Here is a 12,271-nt window from a genome sequence, read left to right as displayed (position 1 = left end):
TGTTTTTGAGTGATGCAGGGTTCATATGCCATCACTTTTCTTCATGACTTCCATTTTTCCTTCTTTCCTTTTGTCCTTTACTAGTTTCCTTTTTTCCTTGTATCCCTCTTTAATTTCTTCCAACCAATTTTCTTATTTCCTTTCTTGTCTCTACAGGTTATCGCTTCTTTGCTTCTTTATGTTCTTTCTTTCCTACTTTCCCTGGTCCATCTTTTCTGGTCCAGCCTTTCTTCCTTGCTTGTTTTTTTTCCTTGCATGTGTAATTTATTTTTTTCCTGTCTTCCTTCCTCAAGTCCATTTTTACTTCCTTCTTTCTTGTGTTTTTCTTGTGTTCCACATTTTCTTCTTCCTTCTGTTATTCCTCTTTCTTCTTCGATACCTCCATTGTGTTCCAAAAGATTTAAAGCCTCTTCTCTGTAGAAATGTCTTCCATAAAATCATGGTGAACTATAGGTTTTATATTTAAAATTTAAAGGACTTAGTTGAGACTCAAAACGCCTCTATTTCTTGCAGGACGATGCAGAAAACTGGGTGTCTATTCATTTGGGACATGATTTTATTGGTGTAGAGCATTACTTTCAGCTGTATAAGTGATAGCAGTCATCATCTTACTCTTGATTTGCGGCGCCAAAAGGAGACCCGATTTCCAGTGCTGGAAAACACTGTACTATGCTAAAAATAAAACAAAATCATTTAATTGTAATTAAACTATTATGTTAAATTATTTGTCAATTTCTTGCTTTTTGTCTGATCTTAATATGTTCAGTTTCAGGGATACATCGATCAGCTCAGCCTGGCAAACTCTAATCATTGGTTTTCTTTGAGATCCGTCCTGTTAATTTTGCTTTTCTTCCCCTAAGCCCTATTTTAGACAAAAGCAAAAAGTTCACCCCTGCTTCAGTCTTTAAAAAATAAAAATTAAGTCATTGCTGCATGGGAAGCACTGATCAGGCCTCTTCTTGCTCATTCAGATTTTGTTTATTTTTTCCCCCCTTACGTATGTCGTAAAAAAAGAGAAAAAATTAGCTGCAGATTATTTTTTAATTATTAGAGTCAGTGTAGCAAGAAATACGCCGATCAGTATCGTGATGGCCAGTACCAATTTCCAGTTTTGATTGTGGTCTGACACGACAATTCATATTTTTATGACCATTACAATTTTTATTTCTTAATGTATATCTGACAGAAGAAAAATGTGCTCCATTTTTGTTTAGCAAAGAGCAGCCAATACTGAAACAGTGTTCATCAGTACTGTTTATATTTATACAGTTTAACTTCTCTGATAAACATTGTTGAAAATGCAGAAATGCCAAGGAGTGTATTTACCTGGTATTTCAGATTTTTATTAAACTAAAAAGCATATAAGTACATGCTGCTTTATTACCTATGTTTATGGAATCGAAATTGTGTTTTTATTTTGAGTTTTGACGCATTTAATGAAGAAGAAGAAATGTGATGTTCTAGTATCAATCGTAGTCAATCAGGGCAAAACAGGTCTATTACAATCTGATGGACTAATGCGTCAGTGGCTTTCTTTAACTAGTACATTTAGTTGTAATTTTTGAGGCTGCATTTCTCTCTGTTATTAGGACTTCCCTCTTACTTTCACTCATATTTTAAGTTATTACAACAGCAGGCATTATTCATTCATTAAGCACTTCTACGGGTGGATCGTTCTGCCCTCTACGTAGAGATTGTGCTTGTGTCCATAACACAAACACTGCATGTTACCCCGCTGTACCCCATCACATCAATTCCCTTGTTACTTAAAGTGGAAACATCTTTGCATGTGAAGGGGACAGGCAGTATAACCTATATTAGCATCCAAATAGAACAGAAAAAAACATGGTTTCATCCCTGTTGACCAGTGGCCCGACCTTAGCCACGTTCTTTGAACCTCTCTGAGTTCCCTGAAAGGCTTGTGAGTGCAATTGGGAGGTCTCAGAGCGAGGGAGTCGCTCTTAGATCTTGAGCCTCTGTGCTGTATAATACATCAGACCTTCCAGAGCACAGAAACTTCGGTGACAAAAGCCTGCAGAGAATATAAGGAGCCGTGTCACTGATTCACCACTGGTAGATGGTGTTTACTTTACTCGGGCTGGAGAGCCTCAGAATTTCCAGCTGCTGTCATCACTTAGCGGAAAATCACAAACCTCTCAGAGCTCCATTTGGGGTTCAAATTTTTCTGTTCGTTTTGATAATCTGTCCGCACTAATAAAATGTAATTAAGCCCCCTTTTAACTCACCGCAACAGACTTTCCATGCCACAGCTTTCAAGTACGTAGCTGTTTTTTCTTAAAAGAGAGCAGAGAGAGACTGTTGGGAAAATAGTTGGTGTTTGGAAGTCATACATAAAACACTTGCAGGAGACTCGGATTTGGTTTTATTGATTTCAGTTTCTGAGCTGCTCTAAACCTCATCACTTGGCAGCTCCACCTGCAGCTCTTAAACTGTCACCAGCAGCACTGGTGCAGAGGTTGTGAGAGCACAGGCACTCTCTGTCCTGTCTCACGAGGCCACAACGATGTTCCTGTTCCTGTCGCCTTGGAACATTGGATTGGCAAAGACAAATGATCAAGCATCATTGGGAATCGTGTTTGACAAGTACTCTTCTCGTGTCCGACTGGGTTGGGTTTGTTGCGGGTCGGCTCTTCCTTTTTCTGGTAGGGCACGTACCTCAGCTATGACTGCTGTCACTGTCATCCAAGGTGCCCCGTTTTGCCTCGTGACAGTGGTGACATAAGACCTCCACGCTGGCTGGGTGGCCTTCTATCTCTGTGATTACTGTGTATAACTCGGTGTGTTAGTCTGAGTCAGTGGAATGCCCCTGGGTATGAATGTGAAAGTGTGTCACTGGGCTGGTTTGTGAGCATCCAGTGAAAACGCTGTCCCGTAGTTCTTCCGGTCTGCCAGCTGAGGTTTGGTTTGCAAAGCTTTAATCAAACGCAGAATTTCAAGTGGCATGTCAGTGTATTTGTTCAGTTATAGTTTTTCCGTCCAACCGTGTGCGTATCATCATTTGCTGTGGGTTTAATAGCCTGTAGAGTGTTTTACAATTTCTATGATGATTGTAAATGTTAGCTCCTTGATTGCATGCCACCTGTCTTATCAAATAAGTGGTCTGCACATAAAAACGTTCAAGGATAATGCTATCTTGAGATGCAATGATTGTTGTATTCTGGGACAATTTCAGATTCCTCGGCAAAAACATATTGACGTTTCTTTGCTTTCAGATGGAAATCAAATGTTTATAAATTCAAGGGATTATTCAAATTGTTTAAAGTTTTCAATCAAAGAAAACCCAGCAGATTGTTCTGAGTCATTGAGTTGCAGTATTCACTCCATCTTGCTTGCATTGTGTCGTTGAAATGGTTTAAACCTGAAAAACAGCTGTAGAAATGTAGCTAGAGGTTGCCTTAGAGATCATTAATATGATTTCAAAATCTAGCTGTAGAAAATCATGGAGCCACTGCAGTGAGTTAAAGATTGTTGTGGTGTGATCCATATTCTCTGTGTCAGTCAAGACTCTTGCAGCAACATTTTACAAAATGAACCAGAAAAAGTAAACAAAAACATCTAAACATACATATTGTATGTATGTGAAAACAATTAAAATTGACCATCCTACTTTTTATTATTGTTACATTTTTGGCTGTCCTCTATTGGCACATTCTTGCACCAGAAGAGCAGTTGTTGCAGACTCAGTGAATCAACACAGTTTGCTTCGTAGCTTTAAATCTGGACCTATTTCTTTTTACCAAGTTGCACAATAAACTCAGCTTGACCGTCTTTATGACCAGGATCCAATTGGAACGTATCTAATTTACTTTAAATCTGTGTACATCCTTGGATTTAATTCAGCATACATTATTTAAATATGAAATAAGTGTGAACGAGCAAACAGACTTTTCTAAAGTGTTTGAGACGAGTTGCTATATATTTATGCAGTCTATTAAATCACATTAGAAACTTTCATTGATGGTTTGCTTTTGCTCTAATTGCCTGTGATATGATCCATTCACTGACTTGTTTAAGTGAAAAACAAAGTCTTTATACATTTGATCTGGCTGTCACCAGCCAACCTGGATCGGTGCATCTGTACCACAAATCCTTTTGTTGCATCCTATAAGTCAGGGCACCGGTGGTTTGGAGTTGTTGTAATAAGGATAAACGACAAGTAAATTTGTTTATATAGCTCTAGATTAAGGGATCCTGAGTAATTCCATTTGTCTAATTGTTGTAAACTAGCTTATTCTAGGGATTATAACACCTTAATATTTGTTCAATAGCTTGTTTTACTTCATGCTTTTCACAAATAGCTTTTTATCAGGAAAAAAACTTAATATTTATGGGATTTTGCAAAAAATAAAAAAAATTAAAAACTGCCTGAAAGTGCTAAGTAATGTCATAGAAACATAATGAATAGAACAGTTTTTATTTTCTTCATTTTTTCTGATTTCTGTCAACCCACAAGCACCCTTCTCCTTATTGATTTATTATCAAAGCAACTATTTCATAGAAATCAGGTCATTGCAGCTTGTAATGCTGTTCGCCTCCTGCCCTCCTGAGTGAGAGGCAGTCTTTGTTTGGGACTTGTTATGATGAGTGTAGAGTTACTGTTTGGGGTTTCGGTGATATCTGAGCCACAGTGTTTGAAGTTGGGTCCACTGAGGGGAAGTGGCCCACCAGAACACTGGTCAGATGACTTCCAGTATGCGGTGGATTAGAGCCGGTTGATGTGACAGGTGCAAGTTGACGTGACATGCATAACAAGTGCTTTCTGGCTCGATTTCAAGTTAAATTCTTGCTGGTAAATGCAGCAAGGATTACCAGGATAAAATTCCATGGAAGTATATTTAAAAAACAAATATTGATCCAGTGCAGCTATGTACGTGTACAGTGCTTAATTTTAGTGGTGTAGTAATGTAGCCTATTTTGAAATTGAATTTTTGATTTTATAGCACATGACTTGCTTGTTTTTTTTTCATAATTTTTTAATAGCCAAAAAGATAATGTTTTTTGTATTTTCTTTTCTTCTTAATTTTATCATCATCCCAAAAAAGGGGAATGAAAATTGTTACGATATTAAGTCAATATCCTAATCATTGTTCTTCAAGTGAAGTTTTGAAATCTGTTTGCTTTCTAAAATTTTGAGCAAAATATTTGGTTTCATTGCCATGAAGAAGGTGGAATTGCTTGTTTTCTAAACAATATGCAAGACTTCAAAGAATATACATTTAGTTTTCATTTTTTGTTTTTATGTGATTTCTGGCAGCTTTAACAAGGACTACTGTGGATCTAGTGGCCTTGCAGTGTTAGTGATAGATTTGCTCTATTTATTGTTAAAACAAAAGTGACACTAACTCTTACAACTGTAGATTTAATTTTCTTCATGGAATCTTTAAAAGAAAATCTGATACATCTAAATATCTACATATGAAACACTTTCTGGCTCATTAACTACATTTAATAAGTTAAAACTCCAAACATTCTTGGCCCATAAATTGATAAACCAGCAGCATTAACTGTGATTCACTTTTGAGTGAAAATAAGCTACAGGTTAGTGATTCATAATTTTATATATAGAGAAATTATATATAATACACAGTGAATTTGTAAGTGTTGTAGTCGTTAGCGATAAAAAAAAACACTCAGAATTAGTATTAGCAGAGACAGACTGAGTGATGTCTTTTTATGCAACTAAATTAACTTTACAGACCAAACTTTCTTACATGATTAAACATTGATTTAATGTGTTTGATCAAGTTGACTAGAGACCCAGTAAGGGTTTAAAATGTCCTCTGTGTAGGTGTTGTAAATTCTCAAATTTCTGAGGTTAAAAATGACTGCAATGTCATTGAAGAAGAATCTTAGTAAACTTTTCTGGAATTAACAGATCTCCATCTCAGTGTTTCCAGATTGCTCGTTCATTTACTAATTTTTCTCCCATGTTTCATGGTTTTCAATTTCCATGTTTTCAAAATGTTGTGTTTGTAAAAAAACAAAAATAACAAAACACATTGCTTCAACTAAAACATAACTACAAATTTCATAAATAATACAGTTTAACAGTTGAAAAATAAACAAAATATAATATGATCAGGTGGTATGTTTCTTAGAATAATTAAACAAGCAAATGCTGTGAAAGTAATATTTTCCATCTAAGTGCGAAATAAATTTTATTATTTACAAGCCTGGCATGTTCTATGGATTCAGCAAGAGTTGGCTGTTAGAGTCGTGGTTTAATTTTAACGGAGGTGCGCGGGGTCATGTTTGCCTGTGTGTGTGCTGGTGCAGGTGCGCTTGTGTATGTGTTTGCGTGTTGACATCTCCACAGAGGTGAGGGGCAGGGTTTATCAATCATAAACATAAGCTCATGGATCCCGTTACGCTGTGCAGATATGTGTGTTTACTCAGCAGTGTGAAGAGCAAAGAGGCCCAGGAGGAAGAGACGGACACATGCATGCAGGATATCAGTCTGTGTGGACAGGGCGGCTGACATATGCCTTTATGTAATGTAATAACGGTAACTACATTATCTTTAAGTGTTTTTTTGTTGCAACAAGTGGAGTAAGGAAAGCCAGCAGCCTCAGTTGGAGGCAAAATCTTTCTCAAGCTTTTGTGTGAGAAAATGATCGGAATTCCTGCTACTTAACATGCCTAATGGGCAGAATAAGAGCCTCACAAAGAGGAAGGCTGTGTCATTCCTCTCCCTTGTTGTATTCCCATTCCAGCCTCTCTTTTTCAAGAGTCTTCACAACATTCAGAAACGCATTCAGAAGGTAGCAGTTTCTGCTTGCAGGAGTTCTGTACCCGTGTGGCCTCTCCATAGTTTGGCTTGGCTGAAATCTTATCTTCCGCTGGCCAGACGCCCCCTGATTTTATTAATGCCCTCATCAGGAAGTGGAGCCCAGAGCTTCTCTTTACTAACAAACAAATTAGCCTTTGTATTGGAGTGGCTCCACCCCTCCTCCTTCGCTCCCCGGCTGCTGGAGAAGCTGGAAGAAAATTCTCAATGAAACAAAGAAGACATGCAGCTCGATGGCTCACATGTGGAGCCCAGGGGCATTGGTTTTGATTGGATAAGGCAAATACTATTTTCTTCGGGAGTAATTGTTTCCGTTCTAAATTTGGGCAAGTGAAACATCCCACCGGGGGCTAATGTAACCCATTCATCCCCTTCAAAAACAATGTGACTTCTATTTTTAAGCAAAAAGGCTGAAGCAAAGCACATAAAACAGTGATTTTGATGTGTAGATTGAATGCATGTATTTACACAGAAAACATAATTCATGAGAGACTTCCATTATCATTGTTGTGCAAAAAAAAATAAAATAAAAAAATCATTCCATGGGTACAACATTTGTGTTGAACTAAAGCAGCTCAGTTATCTGCTTTTCTCCACAGTATGACAAGGATCAGAGAAATACTTTGAAGACTTTTATTGGACAGGGACTACAGCAGTGTAACTATGGCTGCCTCCTAAGCTTCTGTAAGAACATAACAGGTTTAACCAAAGAGCTCATATGTCAAGGCATTTCCTGTACCAATCACTAAACCTCCTTTCAGACCACAATTAACAATGTTCTCTCTACTATTCACACCTCCACTTAACAGATAAACTACTTATAATGTTTTGTTTGCTGTGAAATAAAGGATAGGTAAATGCGATAGTAATTTAAATGTCCAACATTTAAGCTTAACAGACTAAAGTTGTTGGAATAACTATAAAGAGTTATAAGGAAAAGGTTTTTGCATTAAGTGAATAAATATTGTGTGGGAACTTTGAAAATAGAAGATTTAAGATATAGATTATTTAAAGTGAGAAATTAAGATGGAATAATATAAAACATTTAACATTGATAATTATAATGATAATAAAAAATACTTTGATAAAATGATAAATGTCAAAAAAAGTCAACAGGAAATGTTTAACATCTGGATGTTTATTCTGATTGCGATAGCGACATAATGTAAAATACGACCTAAAATCTGTGCTGGTTTTGTTCCTAGTTATTACAAAGAGTGGTAAAGCGTCATTTATTGGAACAGTACATATGCGAAAGAGTAATGTTACAGAGGCCAGATTTAATTTATAATTTTTCGCTTATAATTTATGGTCTTGTGTTTTTTTTTTCTTCTTTTTTTATATACCACTTTACTTTCTGTGCAATTTCCTTCATTCAAGCACTTTGAAAACACGTGAACAACAAAAACAATTTATAACAGGCAAAAAAAGTAAATTTATGAGTAGAACAGGCATGGGTTGCTTGCTCTAAATGAGATGTAAAACAATTTTAAAAGAATTCAAAGCTCGTGAAAATTTCAGCTAGAATTTTCCCTCTTCTACCTGGTGCTGAGCACTGCAGTCCAGCTGGCTGAAAGAAGGTTGCCACACTTTCCCTTACTTATATGTGACATAACAAGGCTGCTTAGAAAAAAAATCTGGTGACACAAAACATGGACAGTCATTGTGTGGACACTAAATAAGCCCCAGGCCTCCCTCTTATAAAAACTACAGCTGGGAAGCTTAAAATGTCTTGTTAAGCAGCTGACTGCAGCCTGGCCACCAGAGTATCTAGGCCGACTGATTAACCAGCTAATATCAGTTTGTTGCATATGTGTCACTCTATAGAGTGGCATGGCAAAAAGTTGTAATAAGAAGTTTTTTCAGTTTCCACTCTTGTAGCAAGCTGAATGTATTTTGTAAAACATTTAGTTAAAGATTTTTCTTGTTCTTTTACTCAAACCCATTACTCCTTTACAATCTGATAACTACAGCAGATGCATTTTAGATGAGTATATGCTCATTAATAATGGGCAAGATAGCAATACGTGACCTTTCCTAAGTTAACATTCTGATCAGAAAGGAAAATGTGGGTAATTCAGAGTGGCTCTGGATTAACCCACTTCATGTTTTTTCATCTAAAGAAATAATAATAATTGGAACCTATATGTAGTTTTCCATCTGCTTTGCAATTATCCAAAGTAATATTTTAGGAGACACTGATTTAATTACAGTCAGTCGTTCATGGGCCTCCCTTGAAACCACAATTCAAGATTACTAAAACAGTGATGGCTCTTTGTGATGGAACAGATAAAAAAGGAGGCAACCACAAAAGAAGCCTGAATAAGTCATGAGAAGCCATTTACAAGAACTTCAAATAAATTACAACAAAACTTTACTGGAAATGTTTCATCTGAGTAGCTAAGCAAGGTAATAATATTGACATTAAGACACTTTACAAACCGTCTCTCTTCTATGTCTCATATTTACATCAGGAAAACAATGCACCTATTTCCTAAGCAAATTTAAGGAAATTATGGGAAACTCCAAACAGTCCTAGAAAGGCCATCGCTTTCTCAGATGGAAAAGGATACTTTGAAATGGACTTTGATCAATAGACAGCTGTAGTTTTACAAGTAAATATGTTGTAAACCTGGATATCACATCCTCCACACTCAACAAAGGAAAGGAAAAGCACTCTGCAGTAACAGTGGGGTTGCTTTGAAGCACATTTGTGAATAAACCAGTCAGGCTGATCCATGATGAATTTAAATGTAAGGTTAGAATGATTTGTAGATCATCTGTTTTTGTTTATATTAATGTAGTCGCAGCATTTTTGGAAATAACATTAAAAGAAAAGTCTCTTCATATGGCGAACACGTGTGGATCACTGGCTATGCCTGGGAAACTGGATGATGTCACTACATTAAATCTATATCTCAAAAGTTTATATTGTTGTTGTTGTTATTATGGAACTTCTGGCATGAAGTTTGTCACTGCTTCTCTGTCAAAACTTGTTCACGCATCGCTGCGTGCTTGGAAGGTAGCATCAGAAGTGATCATGTCATAGCCTGGCATCCCTGAGTACAACCAAAGCTAGAATTTGGCTGGCAGATCGAGACAAGTTTAAGGTTTATGGGTAAGGATTATGTTTATTTAAGTGTGAAAGTTCAGATTTGCATTTGATGTAGCGGCACATAGTTACATTTACCAATTACATGTTTACTGGCAGAGCTGATTGTCATCAAAAATAAAAGGTCAATGTGAATGTTGTCAGTGGGCGCTCCCAGCACTGTGGTTTCAAGTGTTGTTTTCCGAGCTCAGAGAATTGGCTCATGTACACATTGAGGTTATCTGAGGTGAAAGACAAAGCATTTTACTGTAAAACACAGGTGCTGTGTTTGAGGTTATACAAAAAAGAAGTTTTGAACCTGTTAACTTGTGCATCTCAGTGGGAAAATAAGTGAGAGTTTCTGTGCTCTGCTAATAGTTTCTTATTACTGAGAACAAACTAACCTTTTTTTACAGAGTGTTGAAAGAGGATGTCCTAGTGCAGCACACAGGCTTCCAGAAAGCGAGAAAACATTCTGTCAGGCTCACTGTCTTGATATAAGGATTATATGCTTCAAGAAGATTGATGAAATTATTATTTTTGGTCAATGAATACATGCTTATTTAAAATCTGGCCAAGTAGCTTTACTACCTTTTTTCAGTGTTTCTGCAAAGGCTGTGAAAATGCAGAATTTTTTTTAAGAATGTTCCAGATCTGGAATGAATGGAAAGACAGATAATTTATACAAATAAAATCATACTACATGGCCTATCCTGTTCCACAGTCATACCTCTTATCTTCCCTCTGTCCATCAATCTGTTGGCTCAGTGTTCATTATCCACTCATCCTTTCATTAGTTCACCATGCAAATATCTATTCATTATCTGTCCTTTCAACCATCTATCCATCCACAATTCAATAAATTGCCTTTAAATAGTTGTTAACTTTGGAGATTTTAATTGTTGAAATAAAATCATGAATAAGGACCCTATTTTCTTTTCTTTTTTTTTGCTACACATGTAGAATGCTTGCAGTTTACCAATAATACTGTTATCAATTCAGAAATGCATTTATCTATTTGTTTTTTTTTTCCCTTTCAGTCTGTAGCCCGAGTATTGACATCCGGAATTACATAAGTGAATTCCAGGCTCTTGAGAACTGCACAGTGTTGGAAGGTTTCCTACAAATCGTTTTAATCAATGAAAAGACAAGCAACATCAACCAAGAGGTCTTCCGCACCCTCAGCTTCCCGAAGCTGACCGTCATCACCGACTATCTGCTGCTGTTCCGCGTTCCTGGCCTGGATAGCCTCAGCACGCTCTTCCCCAACTTGAGCGTCATTCGGGGCCGTAATCTCTTATATGGAAATGCTTTGGTGATCTATGAGATGACCAACCTAAAGGACATTGGCCTTTACAACTTGATGAACATCACCCGTGGGACAGTGCAGATTGAAAAGAACCCAGAGCTCTGTTTCCTGGACACGGTGGACTGGTCTCTGATCATGGACAGCAATGTTAATAATGTTATAACTGGGAACAAGAAGTCGAAGGAGTGTGATGATGTCTGCCCAGGCACAATGGAGGACAGCCCTACATGTCAGAGGACATTGGTCAAAGGCAACAATGACTACCGCTGCTGGACATCGAAGCATTGTCAGAAAGGTAAACCAATTTCTGCTTTTTTAATTAAAGAATGACTTTGATCTTTGAAGTTTACTGCCTTTCAGACATTTTACAATTGCATGGAACTTCAACACTTAATCCAATGAATCAATGTAGAGATTTTCCTTTGTTTTGGTCAGACAGTACAAACATTTTCCTCTTTGTTCGTTGCACAGACCTTTTCTTTAGATCAGGCTATTTATGAAGGAAAGGATGGCGGCAATACACAGCACCAGGTATGAAGGAGACATACTTGGTTGAGGTTAAAGGAGCTCTGCCAAGAAATGAGGTAGTCTAGCAGTCTGGAGCATGTCAGCTAAATATTTGCCAGAGGGACATTTAGAAATTTTTGAAAAAAGGGGTTCATTGAAGGATCTGGGGGAGGGTTGTCCTTGTTGAACTTTAGCCCAGTGGTGGGGTTGGCCACTTTTCATTAAAGTAGTTCAGAAGGAGGTCATATAACAGCAAATAAGGCAAATAGAGATAACATTGATGGACAGTTATGCACACTGATGGCACCCGAACAAGGACAACATATGCTTTAAGTTGAACAAAACTTGCTGAAAGTACATTGAAACTCCTTGTTGCCCAAGGTGATAAATGTGACCACAGGTCTCTGACACTACGTTAGGTTTGACATTGAGTACCACATGTGGAGTCAAAACAGACATGTAGTGCCAAAACTTAAAGATACAGAGATATTCTGTTCTAAAAATATTTATGTAAAAGTATACTCTGCTTTCATTATTTCTCCAAGCTACATAACAT

At 37.1% G+C, this 12,271-nt stretch overlaps 1 protein-coding gene across 2 annotated transcripts in view; it reads left to right on the top strand.

The window, feature by feature from the left end:
- The window catches only part of igf1ra (insulin-like growth factor 1a receptor), an 88,937-nt gene that overhangs the window by 2,167 nt on the left and 74,499 nt on the right, over positions 1-12,271 (top strand). Inside the window, exon 2 of one of the 2 annotated variants that reach the window (XM_055031801.1) lies at positions 10,940-11,503. In XM_055031801.1, coding sequence (XP_054887776.1) covers positions 10,940-11,503 — 564 coding nt within the window. Of the gene's footprint in view, positions 1-10,939; positions 11,504-12,271 lie in introns of those variants that run through there. The other variant, XM_055031820.1, reaches the window with a different exon arrangement.

Source organism: Poeciliopsis prolifica, unplaced genomic scaffold, assembly GCF_027474105.1.
Source record: "Poeciliopsis prolifica strain line A6 unplaced genomic scaffold, Auburn_PproV2 SCAFFOLD001, whole genome shotgun sequence".
In the NCBI taxonomy this organism is placed as follows: Eukaryota; Metazoa; Chordata; class Actinopteri; order Cyprinodontiformes; family Poeciliidae; genus Poeciliopsis; species Poeciliopsis prolifica.
The sequence above is the reverse complement of the archived record's forward strand: the minus strand, read 5'-3'. Positions and strand labels throughout refer to the sequence as shown.